We start from the raw sequence: 21,617 nt of genomic DNA, 5'->3' as shown, positions 1-21,617 counted from the left end.
CCTACTTTAATGGATGCCACTGGGTTGTGTTATAAACATTGAATGGTTATACAGGGTAGGGCTCATAATCAGGCATATAGGACTTTTTGCCAGCGGCTATCCAAATCTTACAGATACAGACTAGTCTGTGCCTGTGTTGTTTTGGGGACAATGAGGGCTGTTGTATAAGAGCCACATGGCAGTAATGCATGGACCCACCACGACTGCATCTTCCATTCCAACCAGGTCATAGGTGAGCAGATACCTCTACACCTCAGAATTCTGCTGTAGGAGATACAGCTGACAAGTACTGTTAGAGAGGAACTAAACATGCCATAATGGCTCTGTTTTCGGTCGTGGCCAAGGCTTCCATCCAATGAAATATTGTCCAACTCCCAGAACAGAGTTGTAGAGGAGTGCTCTGGTTTCGGGAGTAGGACAGTGGCAGACTCTAAGCAGCCTACTGACATTGGATCTTAATCCCCCTGTCCCATCGCACTCCTGACCGGACAAAAACCCAAATACAACTGGGTGGGTGCGGTGGTGACAACGGATGCCTCCGTGAAATGTAGATAGATGAAAGTAGTCACTCGCACTCCATGATATTAAAGTCAATGCTGTTTATTGACTGAGATAACACACATCTCCTTAGCCTCGCTAAGGAGATGTGTGTTATCTCAGTCAATAAACAGCATTGACTTTAATATCATGGAGTGCGAGTGACTACTTTCATCTATCTACAGACATTGGATGGCAGCTAGTGTTGGGGAATTCAGCCATTACTTCTTGTCTTACATGCACCCTACTCCATACTGGAGAACACAAACATTTACTGAGAGGTATTAATATCTGTCTACATTATACAGCAGTTATTATCAAGTTTATTATAACTCCTTAGAACAGCTTGTCAAGGTATTGATAACACACCAGATGTGCATATCACAGGGTTCAAGATAACTTTTGGCTTAATCCATTAACTTCCTATAATATATCCTTGCCATACATAAAACATTCACACATTCTTCTCTTACCCTCCAAGAGAACCTGTTTAATGACACAGAACAAACATGGCCAGTCAGCATTAGTGATGAGGCCATGGAGCTGTCATGTACTTTGGAGGGAGCCTGAGATGACAATTCCATGACCAAAACTATGCATGTGCAGGTGCTCGCGCAGGACCTTGGCCATGGGAACTAGTTCTGGCTTCCTGACAGCTGCCTAATGTACTATTATAAGTTAATCGAGTTCAGTTCTTCATCACCAAACCTTGGGTAAACTATAACCTTCAGTCCTATACCACATTTGTGTCATGGTAGGGAAAGGGGAGGCACACTGTGTATCCACCTATCACAAGGAGAACATTAGTGATCAACTAAAAAAACACTCCATCCCATGCATTCTTCTGTTCAACAAGCAGGATTGGCCAGTGAGCACCAGCCAGTGCCGTGGTGGAGCATTCATAGGAATACCTCCCTCCCCCAAATGTTCTTGATTGCCCTTAAGCACCTTTATGCTGGATGGGAGCCTAAGTAACAGTTAACAGCCAACCTTTCCAATGACCTCTCTGCACTAACAATCTCCCAGCATGGGCACTTTGGCAGGAAGAGAAGGTGTTTTTGGCAAAAACTTAAAATGGTCGCCCTAAGGGCAAGATAAACTGCACAGCCTGAGTTAATTACTGCTCACAGAAGTTAAAATATTTCCTGCTGCAAAAATATTATCCTTCTATATTTTCATAGCAACATTACATTAGCCAAGTACATGAGGAAGGTACAAAGACCGTGAAGATTGTATACCTTAACAAAACAGTTTAATTGTAATCACAGCCTAGTTTTTTTTTAGCTTTAAACAGACTGAGTTTTTATTGCTATCTGGGAGATTCACCCTTACCACCCAGGTAAATCATGTGTCCTGATATAACGGGGTGTCACCGATACAGGAATTGAGGATGAATCTCCCAATCAGGGCCATGGACAACTAGAAAATGGTTGTAACGTAACGCTTTCACTTAAAAAAGTTTGGGCTGCAGTAACACTTCCAGTCTTAGTAAAGTTGATGGAACATAGAGATAATAATGAGGGGTATTTATCAAAAGTGGAGCAGACAAAATCTGGAGCAGATGCCCAGGGCAACCAATCAGCTTCTCTCTTTCATTTTCAAATCTTAACTCAGCAAACTAAAGAGAGAAGCCGATTGGTTGCCATGGGCATCTGCTCCAGTTTTTATAAATTCCACCCAAAGTGTCAGAGGCATCAAGATGTATGCAGATGACAATTATACATGTGTATATATGTAAATACAAAGCAAAGGAAGATTTTGGTGTGGAGTTGATGCCAAATCGGCAGTAAAAGTTCTGGGATGAAGAAAGAAAATGGATCTTGCACAAGAGCTTTAAAACAAACATGGAATCCCAAAGTTTTTTCCTATGTGTTTTACTTGAGGCATTGATACCAGTCCAATTCCCTGACATTGTGTGTTCCTTTTGCTGCATGCAGTGTGTCTGGTTTTTATAATTTAAGTGAGTTGCTCTAAGCCTGTATGTCAGACAGATGAACCCTCCCTGAAGATTCTTAGTTGGAAGCTTCTTTTCATATCAGCAACCAGGCAGATATGGAAATCAACCCTTCAGTCCAGCTACGCAGTTCAGAGTATGTTAAAGTGACGTTGACCTAAAATTAAAAAAATGCCCATAATGCTGTGCATGCAAAAGAAAAAGAGTAAGCACTTCTTGCCTGCAGTTTTGCTGTTAGAAGTGTTTCAAAAGAGCCTCCCATTTTGCTTTATATATTTACAGCCCTAAAGCAGACTTTGCAGCCTCCACTCCATCAATAAATAACACTCAAAGCAATAAAAAATACTTACTATACACCGCAACTTTCCATGCGTTTGCCTAGGTGAGGGTGATGCCGCTGGGCCTCATCGTTGAATCCCTGAAAGGCAGAGGATCCCAAATATCGCAAGAAGATGCTATACAACTGTTCCGGGGGTCCTTCTTATGAGATTTGGGGTCCCCGGTGTTCCCAGAATCCCTCGGTGAGGTTCGTGAACGGGTGCAAGTTTAAAAAAAAAAAACATTTTTCTTCCAGTGGTTTGTTTTTACAGTCGGGAACTTAGGGGGGTAGCTGCAACATACACCGAACGTGATCATGCAAGGTCCACTTCAAGGTGATATAACAAATCCCAATTATTTACAAAGCACAGCGCCAACCCTACAGATTTCTTATTACCCTCATAAATTATTAAATGTTATACTTATGTATTGGAATATATAAAGTTTTATACATTTTTGCGCAAATTATTTTTTTACAGCGGCATATCGCTCTATTTAAAAATGTCTAAAACGTGCAAAGAAAATATTTTTCCTGAAAGAAATCTATAAATGGTCATAGTAGAGCTACAGCTTCTATTAGCAGTCATAGCACATGTATAACGGAATGTCATAACGCAATGCAGGTCACTGGCTACAGCAATCCTAATTATTACCTTCTGTTTTTATTTATTCCAAAAGTTTACTACGTAGAGTTTCTTCTTTCAACTATGCAGTAGCTTCTTCTTTTTCGTGTTAAGAATTTCATATGTCTGTTGTTTTCCTTTAAAGAGATGGCTGTCATGTGATATATATATGTCAAATAAAGCAAAAATTGTATTCTGAGACGTGATTTGGAAGTGATTAGATGGTCACCCTTAAATCAGAAAAAAACAAATAGTCACAAGGTGAGAGGCTGCAGCAGCGGCTGATCCGTGTCAGATATTTCGGAACACCGCCAAGAACTGCACAAGCACCAGGAGTTACAGTTGTGTCATCTCAGTCTAGGAAGTAGATGGTGAACCTGGCTGATCCCTGAACAAAGATGGCTCCATCCTACTTGAGGGAGAGGCACATGAAGGCATTGTCAGGGGGAGTACTGTGATGCCTGTGAGAGGAAATAAATACCTGGAACTGTTATACCAGCACATTGCTTAGCATGCATGCATTTCACATGAAGAAATATATCGGATGATAAGTCCACTTTAAGGCAGCCATGTGCGTTCTTGAGTTCTACGTCACCTGATCTATTCCCCACACCTGTTTAATATGAATGCTCAGCCTCATTCCATGGAGCTATGGCACTTGGTCTCTTGGTTGCTGGCTTGCTCCTGTCAGGAGGTGAGCTAATGATAAAATTCTATACATTTCTTATTTTTTTCTGCTGTAGACATAGAGCAGTTGTCCATGGTAACCCAGTTCCATCTTTTAAACAAGGCACAGCACCAAGGATGGTTGCTATGGGCAACTGTTTCATTTTAGTAAATGTAACTGATTAGATGATATCTACTTCCAGCAAGAGAAGTGACTCATTTCTACCCCCATACAGCTATCTTCAGCCTGACGCCATCCAGTGGGGCCCCTGTGCTGATTTCCCGGGGGCGGTTTGCATCATATGACACCCGGGGTGAGTGATTTGTCTGTCATATGGTTCCATGTGTGGTAGATTGGTCAATTAAAGGACCAGTTACAGGAAAATTAAGGCCTGCAAATAGATAATCCAAGTTCATGTTGTGGTTTCCTACAGAGTTCTGCTCATGGATGCTGAGCCTGTACACTGATCACAGAGTTGTCTTGATGACTGTGTCCATGTGTATGACAGGCACAGCGGCCGGGCAGGGAGCTCAGTAACGATGAGCTTGTTGTTTTATTCCCTGAGTGTCATCTAATGCAGCAGCCTCATTGGAGGCACGGTGCTGCCGCTGGCTGTAATACTTTGACATTGACTTTGTAATTGACTTGGTGCTCACACCATGTCTGTTGGGTTGCATTCCTCAATGCAAAGACGAGCTGAAATCCATTGTAGACCTAGTTCACACCGTTGTGCTGCAGGTGAAAATGGATCATTTAAACACAACACAACATGTGTTAAGGTCAATTAAATTATTTTGGCTTCTGCTGTGGAAAAAAAACAAAAAACTAGCACATCAATGCAACGCGATTAAGAAAGGCAGACACCAATGCACTGTACAAATGCATGCATACAAATGCACACAAATGCATGCTCATAGTTTCATGCAATACCACCGGCTGCCACAGGGCGGAGACTCCAAAGCTAACTGGATGGACACACACAGGGAAATGCAAACCTTGCACAGAATCTAGTGCACTCAAATGGTTGTGTGGCTACCTAAGTGATTTCCCATGCCTCCTGAGATTCCTCGAGCTATCCTGTAAACAAGAGTCCTATGTTGCCACGTTTCCCCACTAACACACACATATCCCTGTCAGGCAATTAGATTTGACCCTGCCTATGTCAACTTCCACACACTGGTACTAATCTGCATGCAATCAGATTTTCTGTCTCCAAGTGATACATACGTACAAGCAAGCAGTATCCGAAAAAAAAGGGATAAACAGAAGAAATGACTTCTGGTGTTGGAAAGAAAGCGTGGTCCATAACAACACACACACCAATAGGAACCGGAAGTATGACCCTGTGCTGATTTCCGATCTCCATTGTTATATCTTACAGCAGGGGTAGGTAAACTTCAACCCTCCAGCTGTTGTGGAACTACAAGTCCCATGAGGCACTGCAAGACTCCAAATAACCACAGGCATGCTTCCTAGAGGTAGGTGCATGGTATTTGTAGTTTCACCACAGCTGAAGTTTGCCTATGTTCAGCTGTTGTTCTGCTATGTGTAGAGTTAAAACTCCAATACACCTACCAGAACCAGTAGCATTACCTCCCCCATGTGTTATCATAAAACTAGCATGTGTGGAGTCAAACAGCTCTGCTTTGCACCATTACACTTTTACAGACAGTTTTATGCATAAGATGTGAGTTATGAGTTATTAAATTTTTTGAAGCTTGCATTGCACCGATCTGTTTCAGGAGTAAACTGAGACTTTACACCTAATCTGTGATTATTTGGGGCACAGACAAATTGGCTGGTGGTCAGTTAGGAGCACACAGTGTCTAACAACACATGAAACATTTGGCCTTCCTTGAAACTGTATAGGTGTTTTTCTGAAAGGCCGCTGTGCTGAGCGAGTGCCCCTTGTGCTTTCAGAACAGAGGGGAAGCCACTCAGCTTAGACCCATGCAGGGCCTGGAAGAAGACAGCCAGAACTGTAGTAGCTCCAGCTACTCCAGTGCTATACAGGATCCACAGCGGGCAGATCAAGTATAATATATGTATACTTATTTTGGGCCAAGATGGACCAATGTAAGCATGAAGAATACTTTATATCTAGAGTTCAGTTGTCTGCTTTCTTAGTTTGGTGCCATCCTTTCAATTTCTGATTTCTTCTGTCTCACCTTCAGAGATGAAATGCGGCGTTCAGCCAATGAAGCGCACGGCTGCAAACTTTTTTCAAGAAAACTCGCGTATTATTGGGGGAGAGGATGCCGAGGAAGGCGGACAGCCTTGGACAGTAGGTGAAATGATGGAAGCATGGATGTTCTATGGTGAAGGTGGCACAAGTCATTAAAATAGATCAATTCCCAAAAACATGTCAAATGAATAAAATAAAATTTGTATATAGGAAATGTTGCAAATATTCAGACGTATCAGGAAGAAGAAGTTTCTGGGGGAGGTTAAATTGCCCACCGTGACTGAGGACCAGCTCCAGCTCTTGAATTCAGACATCACGACTGGGGACATAGAGACAGTCATACAGACATTGGTGGGAAGCAAAGCCCCAGGGCCGGACGGGTTCACTGCCGCCTTTTTCAAGATACTTAAAGGGGATATTACGGGTACGCTTAAGGTTGCCACCTTTTCTTCAAGCGAAACCCGAACACTCTAGCGGCACGCCGACATTTTTTTTGGGAGAATTATTAATTGCTTATTTATATGTAAAAAGCACCACCCATTCATATGTAAATATCACAGTTGAGACTATTTTCAGTGGTGGGCCAGTCAGGGCCGGATTTCCCACAAGGCCAACCGAGGCCCGGCCTCTGGGCAGCAGGGAGTAGAGGGGCAGCAGGGGTGTGGAATTCCTATCTCCCGATGCCTGCCAGGGACATGCAGTTCCGGGCACCAGGCGGGTAGTTGTTTTCTACATTTAGCTCTGCTATGGGCAGGCAGGGCTAAATGTACAGCGGGGAAGCCACCACATGTTTTGTACAAATGATCTCGGCGATGTCGCCGAGATCACTTGTATGCAGCCTGCATACAGGGGGGCGCATTGAGGAACCTGGCATTGGGGCAGCAGAGAGAGTAAATCCGGCCCTGGGGCCAGTAGCCCCTATCTTAATTCTGGCTGCCCCTGTCTGTCTGACATCTTGTGTCCGGGTTTCGGCTGCCATGAAACCCGGACACAGCGTTCAAAACTCGGACTGTCCGGGTGAATCCTGGACAGGTGGCAACCCTAGGTACGCTACAAGCCCTATACCAACACATGTGGGAGGACGGCGCCTACTTCCCCACAGGGAGGGAGGCGTACATTAAACTGCTATCAAAGCCGGGAAAGGATCCTACCAATCCGGGTTCTTAACGACCAATCTCGCTCATAAACGTGGATGCAAAGATCCTCTCAAAAATACATGCAGGCAGACTGGCAGAGGTATTGCCCAGCCTTATACACCCAGCTCAAGTAGGGTTTGTGAGGGGAAGAGCGGCGGTAAAGAACCTTAGGAGGGTTATTATGGCCCTCGAACAGGCGCAGACATTTCCCGCCCAGGAGTTCGCCATAGTGACTCTTTGGTCATGACCAGATTTCCCTGATACGCAAGATGTACTCCTCTCCTACAGCGAGGATATGGACTCGGGGAGCCCTTTCCAACCCTATTAATCTATGTAAGGGAACTCGACAGGGGTGCCCCCTATCCCCCCCACTGTTTAACTTGGCGTTGGAGCCACTGGCCAGATACGTCTTACAGACGGACACGATACGGGGAGAGGAGCTACGAATTTCCCTCTTTGCGGACGACATACTATTATTCACCTCTCGCCCCAGGGAGGACGTGGGGTTCATCCAACAGCTTTTTGACACTTTTAGCACCTTCTCTGGGTTCCACATCAACTACTCTAAAAGTGAAATACTGCCCCCTAGCAGGATTATCCTCCTCTATGTGGGACAATGAGTTTGCTTTTGCAGTGGCGCGCCGGGACATCACCTACCTGGGAATCAAAGTAGGTAAAATGCCTTCAACGATATATACTTTGAATTTTCCTCCCCTTATAGATAAGATAATACGGGAATTAGACACCCTCATATCAGGGGGGAGATCTTCCATCTCAGACATATACCCAGGGTTACAGCTAACTTACGTTGCTAATTTATCTTCATCCAATATCAAAGAATGGGCTAAGGACTTTCCCACCCCGGATCTAGTGGAGCACATCGTGGAGGGTTATAACTTAATATGCAAACTGGTCACTAATGAAACTTGGAGGGAGACCCAGTTTAAAATAATGCATCGGGCCTATGTGGCATACTTTCTTCCGGCGGGAGCAGGGGAGCAACGACTCGTATCAGTGTGCCCTAAATGTGGTCTCTCCCGCCCCACGTTGGCTCATTGCCTATGGACGTGCCCGTCAATGGGACAGTTCTGGACAGGTGTTACCACATACATAGCTACAGTCTTACGGTGGACACCGATACAGAATCCTCTGCTGTATCTGTTCAGCGCTCCTGAGTATTCCGCAGTAGACCCTCACTGTTCAACCCAAAGGGGCAAGGATTGGATGCATCTTTGCCTATTGGCGGCTCGAAGATGCATAATGAGAGCATGGAATAAATCCTCCACCCCGCCAATCTCCAGCATCATCACGGAATTGAGGATCTTGTTCCTGAGGGAGAAACTTGAAACTGAAATGCATGTTTATGCACTCACTGCTAAGTTTTTCATACGGTGGAAATACTTCTTGGAAGCATCGTATGATGCAATGGAATTAGCGACAATAATGCAACCCTTCAAGTATTCAAACTGGTATCTCAAGGCAAAACTGACAGGGAGCTTGGGGGTCCTGGAAGTGCCCTGACGCGAACTGAGGCTTTAGTGATAGTCTACGACTAGACAATAGTGTAGTGTAAAAAAAAAAAAAGAGTAGTAACTGGCATGTTCTAATAGCATACAATAACTAACGTAAGAGTGGCAACCAGCTTGGGAATAATGGGAATGTTGGAATGTTTAAGTTTGATATTTCTGGTACAATTGTTGGGGTTACTGTAAGTAGACTCATACTGTGTAAATTTTATGCTGTGGAAAAAAAGGCAGAGCCCCTTGGGGTAGGGCCGATAAAACAGAATAAAGTTTGTTTAAAAAAAAAAAAAACTCCAAAAATGATGTCTCAAGGTTCTTCACCACCTCCAGTATAGAGTTTCTGATGTGTGGCAGACATTTTCTCAGGCTCTGGATGATTGTAGAGGACACAGTAGATAATATGGTTCTCTTTTGTCCAGGTATCTTTGCAGTATCGTAGTGGACACATCTGTGGAGGAAGCATCGTGGGGACGACTGAGGTGGTAACGGCTGCACACTGCGTTTACTTTTTGAGCAGGTAGGTCCAGATCTTATTAAATGGTGCGCCATATATACTGATGTAAGGAGCTATATATTGTAGCGTCTCTCAACCCAGAACCAAGCGTTTAGATACTGTAGAGCTTAACATGCCTCTCAGGGACTCTGGTGGCAAATTCTTTGAGTTCCCCTGTCTGAAGGCCTGCCATGGTCAGTACAAGGTGGCCTTGGTCTCTGCACTGATTATTTAATATTATACAACGGGAGGAGTGGGAACACCCAACTCTTCAAGGTAGGTAGAGCCAAAGCAGACTGTTATGGTAGCAAGTTCTTAACACTGGAGTGTTCATGAAAGATGAGAAGCCGGTGGGCCCCACAGTCCACCAAACGTCACCCAATCTAGAAATATCACTTTGGAGTGACCCAATCTTGTAAGATTTTGCCCAAATAAACCCCAACTCCAGCCAAAGGGGAAAGTCAGGTTTTTATTCATATCTCCTTAGAGAGATTTCCATTTACTTCCTGTCAGGACAGGAAGTGATGGAATATTTTTCCAAAAGGGACACAAAGACTAAGGCACACTTGTAGCAGTGTGGGAAAGTGTGAGAAATGTTTAATTGCTATTTGCACCTCTTTCTGACTTGGTGACGATCACACTTTCTATTTTGTGTATGGGCATTAGAGGGCAGGAGGTGATAGAAAATCCCACCAGCTGCAATATAATCTGATCTGCTCTGGAGTAACCACTTCCCCCCCTTTTTGAATCTTTTCCAGTCAGGTGAGGCACTTGACTGTTGTTGCTGGAGAATACGATCGGACAGCTGTCGATGCTGAACAACAAAATATCTCTGTTTCAAGCATCAAGGTCCACCCAAAATACCGTCTGGATGGAAGTATGAGCTACGATGTTGCATTGATTTACCTCTCTCAGCCAATCACCATGGGTGAGTCGAATAGGATTTTTATTGGCCTCGGGGGTGGGCAACCTCCGCACTCCAGCTGTGGTGAAGCTACATATCCTATCATGCCTCTGGGTGTCATGCCTGTGGTTATCAGTCTTGCAGTGTCACCTGGAGGGCCGAGGTTGCCTACCCCAGGCCTAGCTAGTAGTAGTTGGTCAACTCGTGTTTTGCCTCTCATTCTAGTACAGAACTACTTGTAGGATAGTCAACTTCCCCATGTTTGTTAAACTCCCTCATTGTATCTACTAAACATATTTTTTTTTCAACAGAACATTGACTTTTTCTCCTCTTTGCAGGTTCTGAGGTGCAGCCGATCTGTCTGCCACAGTTGGGGGAGAAGGTTGACATTGGGACATTGTGTGTCTCCAGTGGATGGGGGAGAGTCGGAGAAAGTAAGTTTGTATGTGTATTGTAGTTATTCTGCTTTCATAATGCCTTGGGGTTGGTGTACAGAGGTGCAAATCTGCTTTTTTGGGAAGAAGGGTTACCAAAGTTTGCATCATTGACATTTAAGTGATACTCTTTATTGACTAACTTAAAAGAGAACTATGGGGTAACCTTTTTATACTATAGTTCTCTTTAGGGCCACGGGAGGACATGTACTAGACATGTGCGATTTCGTTTCGTTCCGAATCGAAATTCGGACGAATTTTCGGAAATTCGGACATTCGGAAGTATCCGAATTCCGAATTAGACATAACGAATGCAAACGAATCCGAATTTCCGTTTCCGAAATTCGGTAGCGGTAGTTCGAACGTTCGTTTCGTTTTCTGTTCTTATTCGTTTCTTATTCGTTTCGTTCGTTGGAGCAAAGTGACATTAGAGAAGGAGAAAAATATTTTTTTCCCCCTCAAATGTCACTTTGCTGCAAACGAACGAACGAAACGAATAAGAACAGAAAACGAAACGAACGTTCGAACTACCGCTACCGAATTTCGTCCGAATCCGAATTGACTTTCACACCCGAATCCCAAAAAATGAAATAACACAAATCCGAATTTAAAACGAAACAAAACTAAACGAATTTTTTGGCAGTGCACATGTCTAACATGTACTAACGTCCTCCCATAACCCAAAGCTCAGTATATAGTGAGCTATTGTCCACTATATACTGAGAGCGCCAGTGCCAGGACGGATCCCAACAATACTGTTGAGATCCACCCAGCTGGCTAATTGGCAGCCGGCTCTGCCTCTCTAGAGCCAGAGCCAGTTGTGCCCGCCCCCTCTCCGTCCGTTCATCCAGTCAGCGCTGGAGGATCAGAGAGGGGAATCCCTGCGGGGTGTGATGACTGACAGTCACGGCTCTTTGCAGGGTGAAATGAGTGAGCGACTGTATGTGTTCGCTTACTTCCCGATCAATAGAGACGACCTGTGACAGTTTCAATTTCTCACGTCGGCTCTAACTATGAGGATGAGTGGAAATCACTTGCCTCATAGTTCTCCTTTTAAGGGTACCTATGGCCAGAAACTAAAAATTAAATCTGTATTTCTATACTGAATTTTCATAAGCAGTGTAACATTATTTCATGCTGGAAACAATGCATGATGGGATATACATAGCTCAAAGAAACACAAAGCACATTGTGAACTCAGGAAGTTGTTAAGATGGGCAGACTGAAGGCAGCACTCACTACATAAAAGGGATTTCTTCAAGTAAGCTTTGATTGCATTATGAAACACTTTTCTAGTATGTATTCCTGTTACAATGCTGATGTGATAACGGGAGAGGATATGCAATTAAACGCAATGTTTTGGAACCGCGTGTGGTTTCTTCAGTGATCACACTGTTTTTCTGATGAAGGAACCACATGCGGTTGCGAAATGTTGTGTTTCATTGTGATACCCTAGTTATCCATCATTACTAAAGATGGATCAATGAGGTGGAAACTGGTGTGATAGTGACTTCTTTCTTCTCCTGTTACTAATGGGTGATCACAGTCACATATCTAAAAATAAAATAATAGGGGAAGCATTGCTTCCGTTTAACGCTTTGGCTGGAGTTCTCCTTTAGGGCCCGTTCACACCACATCCAGATCATCTCCAGACTATACTGTTTCCGGACCCAAAATGCATCCCAATGTATCCCTATGCTATTTCTGGCCCCTGTCCACACCAGCGCAGTCCGTTCCAGACCAGAAAAAATACTGCATGTCTCATTTTGTCTGGTCTGGAATGCACTTGAACGCATAGAAACACATCAGAAACATACCGAACGCACCTGTAAGACCATTTTAAGCTAAAAAAAAAGCAAAAATGAAAAAACACATTTCCAAACGCGGCAAAAACGCAATGCACTGCGTTCCAGATCTGGTACGGAAAGTGGTGTGAACCCAGCCTTAGGGCTCATTCACACCACATCCTGATCATCACCACACCAGATTGTTTCCGGGCCCAAAATGCATCCTAATGTATCCCTATGTTATTTCTGGCCTCTGTTCACACAAGCGAAAAGTGCATTCCAGACCAGAAAAATACTGCTTGTCTCATTTTGTCCGGTCTGGAATGCACTGGAACGGCTGGTAGGTTCACACCATTTTCTGGACCAGATCGGGTCTGGAAAAGTGTGAACCTGCCCTTGGGGCTTGTTCACACCAAATGCGGACCAGATCTGCATGAGTTTCTGCTCATGCAGTGCAGTGTGTTTTGTTGCGTTTTTGCAGCGTTTCGGGTCGTTTAAAAAACACTTTTTTTTTTTTGCCTAAAAGGGTCTTTCAGTGCGTTCCACTGTGTTTGCATGCATTTTGGTATAATAGGCCATGCTGCAGTTTTTCCACATGCTCTGGAACTGAACGCTCTGGTGTGAACTAGCAAAATACCATTGGAATACATTGGATGCATTTTTGATGCGTTCTGTAACTGCTCTGCATCTGCTCCACACTTGGTGTGAACAAGCCCTTAGACCGTTTGTGTAACCATCTCCCCTTTATCTGTTCACAGATGTGGAGTTGTCCGATGTCCTGCAGGTGGTGACTCTTCCCATCCTAGACACCAAAATCTGCGGCTCAGTACTGGACTCCATGGGGCTGCCGGCTTTACGTGACTCCATGTTATGTGCAGGCTTCCCAGATGGGGGGAAAGATGCTTGTCAGGTGGGTGCACAAGTCATATGTCGTAAGTAGAAGTTAGTTTATCTAAAGACCAAACTGGGGAACTTCACCCTGTCAAATTTGTTATGGCTTGTGACCATTATCTAGGATAAAAAGTGATGGTAAACAGAAAAGTTTACAGTTCTTACTCAAATAAGGTGAGGAAATCTTCCGATGGTGACACCTGTTTCCAATATCTTTAGAGACATTTTCCAATATCTTTAGAGACTCCCTTCCTGTTGTCACTCCAGGAGAGGAAGTAAAATGAAATTCCCCTGTGGGACACAGACCACAAAAAAGCTTAAAGGTGTTTAACCCTTCAAAAATCAGGGTGGATTTTCTGATCTGGACAGCGGCGCGTTCCTCCTCACAGCTGCCAGTGACAACCAGCAGCCTGCGATGCCATAGCGACCCAGGCGGCCCGCACGGTATCAGGGGGACCCCTTTGTTTTTCATCCTGGCCAGGCCTCCCTGTGCCCGGGGCCCCATAGCGGTCACCTGGGTCGCTATGGCGATAGTACTTCTTAGGTAGACATAACATTCCATAGCAAATCTTCACTCTTTGAGTTCAGTGAAAGCTTTGTTAACATTTATTGTGGCAGACATGTCATTGCAAATACCAGTTCTTTATGTCCCCCCCATGAAATATTTTTTCTTGTAATGTTTTTCTATCATTCAGGGAGACTCTGGCGGTCCCTTGGTGTGCCAGAGGAGATCTGGGACTTGGTTCTTGGCCGGGACTACCTCCTGGGGTGTTGGTTGTGGAAGAGTGTGGGGCAAGTCCGCGACGAGCAGCGAGGCTCTGGGGTCCCCGGCGATATTCGCGAGGATTTCCGCTGTACTGGATTTCCTGAGAAACTCCACAGCTGACAGTGAGTGAAGTTGTCCTCCGCGCCGGGTCATTCCTTAGATTTTAGGGCTCATCAGCAGTTCAGAGAGAAACTATGACCAGCCACCAATCCCATTTTCAGCTTCCTGTATCCAGATCAGATAAAGTAGATGGAATAAAATGTTGCTTTTTGCTCAGTTCTGTGTATGATGAACATTTATCATTTAATTCAAATCTTGTTTTTACCTGTAATCTAAAGTTAGGCGTGTGACCAGTGTTCTATCAAAGTTTGTGACTGCGTTAGAATGTGTGACCAGTCACGTGGTCACACATTTTAACGTAATCATGCCCAGTTTTTCAGCGGTGGAATGTGTGACCGGCAAAAGGTGAAGAATTCCAACGCTTTCTCAGCGGTTCCAGGGCAGATCGGCTATGCAGATGGTATGAGCAGGAGAACCGATCTGCCCTGGAACAGCTGATCGGTCCTGAAATGTCACTTCTATCCGACTTTGTGACTGCGCTCTCACATTCCACAAAGTCAGAAAGAAGTGAACCGCCCCTGTGTGAACGGGGTCTAAGTCTTCCCAATAATTTATGAACACGTACAGTATGTATCTCTTCAAGTAAGATGAATGTCCGTATGCGGCAAGATCCAATTGTAGCAATTTATCTTGTAGGTGGTTGTAGCTCCGAGCCGCAGATGATTGTAGACACAAATGGGGTCATCAAGTATCCATTGGATGCCACCAGCAATTATTCCAGCAACAGGTGAGAGTGGAATTCCTGGGTGTACTCGGAGATTTTCATCGGGAAACTTCTATGCAATCTATTGTATCAGCATCTATGGATCAGAGCAGGGGTGGGCAAGCTCCAGCGCTCCAGCTGTGGTGAAACTACAAATTCCATCATGCATCAGTCTCCGGGAGTCATGCCTGTGGCTGTCGGAGGCTTGGAGTGCCTCATGGGATTTGTAGTTGTAGCACAGCTGGAGGGCCGCAGTTTGCCCAATCCTCGGTCAGAGTATCCTCCAAATTTCCTTGACTCTATAGGCCGCTGTCAGAATACAATAGCCCAGTGAGGGGAATTCCCCCATCCATGGTGTTTAGCATGTATAGGGGAATCCAGAGCGTTTCTCGTTCGGTCCGCAGGGCTAAATAAGAAAACCCGTATAGTGTATGGCCAGCCTACGCCTGGCATTATCAGATTAGAAAAAACTGCTACTCAGAGAAAGCAGCTCAGTATTCAGTAATTCATCTTTAAAGCAGAACTCCAGGAAACAAAAATCTTTATCCATGTAGTGGGGCTACCCGACACTGCAAGGGTTAAGTGCTCATTTTTTCAGTGTATAGGATGTGAGGCCGAGGGACATACCATCGCTGGAGCACAGGAGGCGGGCAGGAGGGAGCGCCGTGACAGCCGGTCGACTCCGAGGATCAGGTGAGTATGACTTTGTTATTTTTGACCCTAGACAAAAACGAGCACTTAAACCCTTGCAGTACGAGGGTAGCCCCACTGCAAGGGTTAAAACATTTTTACCTGGAGTTTTTCTTTTAATTACAAGCAATGTTAAGTACCCAAATTAAGTACACTGGTACAGCAGATCTCCACCTGGAGAAAGGAGAAGCAGCACAAGGAGCCAATCAGTTAATGTGCTGACAAGCAGCATGCTGATAGGCGGAGACTGCAGAGTGACACAGAGAGTTCATCACTGTGCTGCTTCTTCTTTACTGTCCAGTCACAGGTTGGAGGAGAGTCCATGCCAGCCTGGGCTCAGAGGAGGTGGGTTGAATGAAACATGCCGTCATCTAACCCAGAAGACTGTGTGATGGAAGGGAAATGCTGCAGGGGTCGGATCCGGATTATGTTTTAATTTTATCTTTTAATGAGCTATTTAAAAAAAAAAAAAAAATTATTCTTAACTAGAGTTCTTTCAGGAAGAACTCTGGGCAAATCAAATCCTAACCCTTACAGTGGGGCTACTCCCCTCAACTGTCCTAGTGTGACAACACCGATACTCCATAGGCACAGCACAGAGAGCAAGTGATCTGCAGATGAAAAGGGAAGAAATGCCGGAAGAAAGTAAACGAATGCAGTCACCTCATAGAAGAACGGGCTAGCTGCAGTATATTACATATGTGTGTGCTTGCATGTAGATCTGCATTAACTCTTATTTCAGTCTATGTCGCTGGACAGTCACTGTACCTGAGCAAGAGATCATCCAGATCCAGTTCATCCGGATGAATATTGAAGATCACGTGACCTGCGTCCTTGACTCTTTAACTTTTTCAGTGAAACAAAAGATGATCAGTGAGTATATCAGAGAGTCGATTATATGTAGAGGAGGTGATGGTGGTGGGAGACGTCTGTCATGACTGTCCTCCATCAATATGAACTGCAACCTATTTACCCCATTTTGCCTCCATCTGCTCCCCAATTTATAAAAAATAAATAAGTGTGTGTGTGTGTGTGTGTGTGTGTGTGTGTGTATTTAGAATAGCCTGATCTGTCATTATGCTATAGGAGCCTATTTTTGACACCCACAACAAATTGTTTGTTTAAAGGGAACATTGACCTTGCAGCACCAAAAGTGACCAGGCCTTAAAGGAAGCTGTGTGGGGAAAAAAGCACTTCTGTCATTTTTCCAGGATCATCCCTTTATAACGAGACCGAGAGCAAACCTTGTGGGTGGGTTTGTAGGAGAAAGTGAGCTCTGCAGGGGCGGGACCAGCCTGGTAGTTGGGGCAATGGGCAGATGTTGGAAGCAATGCAGACTCTGAAATAGATTGGCATCATATTGCAAAGAACTGGTGCAGAATCATCCATAGTATGTGCATTATAATACAGTTGCTCTCTAGATGAAGATTCTTGGGTAGTAGAGTTTAATGTCTGGTAATGTTGACATGTCTAGGTGACCCGGACTGGGATTAGATGGATTAGGCCTGGGTTTAGATGTGTCCCAGTATGAGATAACCATGTGAAGGTTGGCGGTTGTGATATGTGAAATAATTGGCAGTGTTTCCACAGTTCTATTGATTATCAAGGCACACTCACCCCATAATCAATATCTGAGTTTTGGATGGGGGTGACCTTTGGGGAAATTTGATTATGGTTGCTTTGGGCCATCAGAAGCTGCTTCAAAGATGTCAGCTGTAGACATGTGCGATTCGTTACGAATCGAAATTCGTACGAATTTTCCTGAAATTCCGAATTTCGGAGCATCCGAAATCCGAATGGCAGTTTCCGAATTATATCCGAAATACGAAATTCCGTTAACGAATTTCGGATCCGAATTTCTTTGAAACAGGAACTAATATTACCCCTGCTGTCATCTCATTCACTGCTACAGGGCAGAAATGTCAGCTGTCATCTCATTACTGGTACAGGTCAGAGAGGCCAGCTGTCATCTCTTTACTGGTACAGGTCAGAGAGGCCAGCAGTCATCTCTTTACTGGTACAGGTCAGAGAGGTCAGCTGTCATCTCTTTACTGGTACAGGTCAGAGAGGTCAGCTGTCATCTCTTTACTGGTACAGGTCAGAGAGGTCAGCTGTCATCTTTTTGCTGGTGCAGGTCAGAGACATCCACTGTCATCTCTTTACTGGTGCAGGTCAGAGACGTTGGCTGCCATCTCTTTACTGGTGCAGGTCAGAGAGTGTATATATGCAGCTGATTGTTTGTTAGAAGCAGCCTAATCGGTTCACTAAGCTCATGTTCTACATATCACCCGCATAATTCATATCTCTCCTCAGGGAAAGTGTGCGGAACCACATTACCATCTCCGATACTTATCCAATCCAAGGAGGTGACAGTCACGTTCTTTTCAGATGCCACCATTAATGGCGGCGGCTTTGAGCTGAAATTCTTGGCCCTTCCAGCTTCTTCAGTACAAGGTGAGTGAAGATGTCAGTCTTGATGAGTGAACAATTGGCAGACCTGAGTGCTTGGGGCGGAGCTTACACAGGCGCAATAAAAGGCACAAACAGCTGACATTGCCAGGAGCACTAACTTGTTTCAGCTAAAAAGCCTCTCAATCAGTTTATGATTATGTCACTGTTGGCTGTTTGTGCATTTTAACAATAAACAGAAACAAGGAACTTTTGTTGGACTTCAGAACATTTGTTTCACAAAACATACACAGGACTTTAGGTGCTTTGGGAGCAGAATGGTAATAAGAAATGGAGGCTTAGAGTGGACGGATACTGGAGGCTCCTTCGAGTGCATGGTAAGTGGAGGCTGCTTGTAGAGGACGGATACTGGAGGCTCCTTAGAGTGGATGGTAAATGGAGGCTCCTTATGTATGGTGTACACGGTTAGGATTTTATTCACATTTTTGGGAACATTCATTTGAATATCGGCCAATTATTATGGTGCAATCAACAGACAAAAACGACAATGCTTCCGAATATTTTCGAAGCATGTTGGGAAATTTTTCTCAAGCGAATGTCTCTATTTATTCCAAATTAGAATGCTAAATAAAAGAGAAAATTAAACGGAATTTTGAACGACAATCGGCAACTTTCTGGCACCAATACTAACATTCCGGTGGTATTTTTCGTACGAACATTCGTGCAAAAATCTATCCATGTATAATCTACTTTAGAGTGGCCGGTGTGTGGCGTCTCATTGGAGCGGGCGGTGCGTGGAGTCTCCTTGGAGCGGGCGGTGCGTGGAGTCTCCTTGCAGCGGGCGGTGCGTGGAGTCTCCTTGGAGCGGGCGGTGCGTGGAGTCTCCTTGCAGTGGGCGGTGCGTGGAGTCTCCTTGGAGCGGGCGGCGTGTGGGGGCTCCTGACAGGACCTCCTGCACAATCCTGCATTCAGTGACATTAGTGCTGAGCCATTTTTATTCTGCAGTGACATTCAATCCTTTCTGGTTTGTTTTTGTCGCAGGCTCCGGTTGCGGTAGTGTGGCGCTGCTGAAGAAAGAAGAGAAAATCTACACCCGCAATTACCCCGGCTTGTACCCCAGTAGCACTACATGTCGCTGGGTCATTGAGGCACCAAAAGGCCAAATTGTCCAAGTATATATTGGGAATTGCAGAGAGTTGGATAGACGGGTGTAACCACCAGGGACGTATTTCGGGGGTCAGACCTCCATTGTTTGCTTTTCAATGTTTTTTTTTTGTTCAGTTGCTTTTTCTAGATTTTGCTGTGGAGTTCCAGGAGGAATGTCTCTATGATCGGGTTTCAGTGTACGGCGACCGAGACCAAAAACACTTAATCGGTAGGACTTTTTAGTTGGTCACATGACCGTTAAAGCATCACTCCACCCAATCATTGGAAACACTTAGCGTACATTATATGACACCAAGTTATGTATTGGAATAGAGTCCATACAGGATGTCTCCAACTTACAAGCAGATCTGAATGCACTGTGTGATTGGTCATCTTTTTGGCAAATGAGGTTTAATGTTGATCAATGTAAAGTTCTGCACTTGGGGGCTATAAACATGCATGCGTCATACACTCTAGGGGGAGTATGTTTGGGGGAGTCAATGATGGAGAAAGATCTGGGTGTTCTGGTAGACCATAGACTCAATAATAGCATGCAATGTCAGGCCGCAGTTTCTAAAGCAAGCAAAATACTTTCTTGTATTAAGAGGGGTCTCTAGACTCCAGAGAGAGACATCATCCTGCCCCTGTACAGAGCATTAGTAAGACCTCATCTGAAATATGCAGTTCAGTTTTGGGCACCAGTTCACAAAAGATGTTGTGGAACTGGAGAAAGTGCAGCGAAGGGCGACTGAACTGACAAGAGGCATGGAGGAGCTCAGCTATGAGGAAAGATTAACCGACCTGAATTTGTTCTCTCTGGAGAAGAGGCGATTAAGCGGGGACATGATCACCATGTATAAATATATAAATCTCCATATAAAGAGCTCGGTGCCAAATTACTCACTTTAAGGTCACTGCAAAGGACAAGGGGGCACTCTTTGCGTCTGGAGGAAAAGAAGTTTAACCTTAGCTGGAGGAAAGGATTCTTCACAGATAGAGCTGTGACAATGTGGAATAGACTCCCCCAGGAGCTAGTTCTAGCAAGCTCAGTTCATTGTTTTAAAAAGCAACTATTAATATGACCTTCCTCTGATTTCACTGCACACCGAGCTTCTCATAATGTACATTAGAAGCTGCAGCAAGCCAGGTAGAGCCAACCTCATTTCCTGGCTGGAGGACATCGAGCATAATCTAGCACTTTTCGCCCCAGCCTGACTGTCCCTGGCCCGCCCCTTTTCATTCATTGGGTTTCAGTGCTTTCACTCATGGAAGCTCAGCATTACATGTGGGTGTTACCTAGGGTGATCTGCATGCAAATGCAGTATGCCTAGGAATGCCCACTCCAGACAGACACCTGCCCATCAAGGCCTTTTAATATTTGCATATCTCCTCCCAAAAGCTAGCCCATTGCTTACATCATGGCTAAGGGCTTTTGAGAGGAGTACTGAGGCAGCCCCTCCCACCAGCCATGATCTGCCTGCATTCCATAGAGAAGTACAGAGACGCAGACATCACTGGGTCTTAAATAAGTTATGTAGTAAAAACGGAATGTTTTAATTTAACATTGAGTTGGCATATTGATGGGGGAGGGAGTAACCAGTGAAGGCAAATATTAGCAGATTAAACTTTAACCCTACAGGCCCAATAATTATGGCCATTTCTTCTAATAATGTCTGTTCTCCATACAGTAACTTTATGTGGATTTTCTGTGACTCAGCCAGTCTACAGCCCGGGGAACATAATGGTCGTTGTATTCAAGAGCGATGCTGAGAATAATTTCTATGGCTTTAAAGCCACTTTCAACTTTCTATATCCAGGTAAGGCTTGCTGATTTCTTTACACCATTTTATTAATGCGCACACAAATCTGGGGATGTGTTCTGTAATCTCAACACACTTCCACTCCTCGGGTGACAACTCTGCTATCCCATAGATACAATAATAAGTATTTCCTATAACAACTGGCTCCATCTAGTGGCTATAATGTGGTATTTTCCTGATTCACTCTCATGAATGAATTACATTCCACCTGGAAAGAAAATCTACTCATGATAATCGTTTTTGCCCAATTCACACAAACTAATGTACATGCAGGTTTGAAAGATGAATGGCTCTGAGAACGTTTTCTAAATGCATCGCTTGTATTAAAAACAGAGATGCTAGCTGCCTATATTTGCAAATCTATGTGACAGCCACACTGCCGCCTCAATCCCCTTCTAAGCAGTGTTGTCCTTTAGGCGCATATTCAATACGCCTAGGTGTGAACCCAGCCTGTTATCTAGCAGAGCTTCCATCCTGGGATATACACACACGTGTGTAATATATATATATA

At 44.5% G+C, this 21,617-nt stretch overlaps 1 protein-coding gene across 1 annotated transcript in view; it reads left to right on the top strand.

Moving 5' to 3' along the window:
• Positions 1-5,564: 5,564 nt before the first annotated feature.
• OVCH1 (ovochymase 1) overlaps positions 5,565-21,617 on the top strand; it is a 38,897-nt gene continuing 22,844 nt past the window's right edge. Inside the window, exons 1-14 of the mRNA XM_018576431.1 lie at positions 5,565-5,577; positions 6,274-6,383; positions 9,363-9,460; positions 10,195-10,364; positions 10,679-10,774; positions 13,320-13,471; positions 14,148-14,340; positions 14,975-15,065; positions 16,474-16,604; positions 18,045-18,185; positions 18,896-19,069; positions 19,182-19,312; positions 19,422-19,515; positions 20,975-21,103. Of these exons, the coding sequence (XP_018431933.1) occupies positions 5,565-5,577; positions 6,274-6,383; positions 9,363-9,460; positions 10,195-10,364; positions 10,679-10,774; positions 13,320-13,471; positions 14,148-14,340; positions 14,975-15,065; positions 16,474-16,604; positions 18,045-18,185; positions 18,896-19,069; positions 19,182-19,312; positions 19,422-19,515; positions 20,975-21,103 (1,723 nt within the window). The remainder of the gene's footprint in view (positions 5,578-6,273; positions 6,384-9,362; positions 9,461-10,194; positions 10,365-10,678; positions 10,775-13,319; positions 13,472-14,147; positions 14,341-14,974; positions 15,066-16,473; positions 16,605-18,044; positions 18,186-18,895; positions 19,070-19,181; positions 19,313-19,421; positions 19,516-20,974; positions 21,104-21,617) is intronic.

Source organism: Nanorana parkeri, unplaced genomic scaffold, assembly GCF_000935625.1.
Source record: "Nanorana parkeri isolate BGI_ZX_2015 unplaced genomic scaffold, ASM93562v1 scaffold67, whole genome shotgun sequence".
Taxonomy (NCBI): Eukaryota; Metazoa; Chordata; class Amphibia; order Anura; family Dicroglossidae; genus Nanorana; species Nanorana parkeri.
This window is presented reverse-complemented; position numbering and strand designations above follow the sequence as displayed.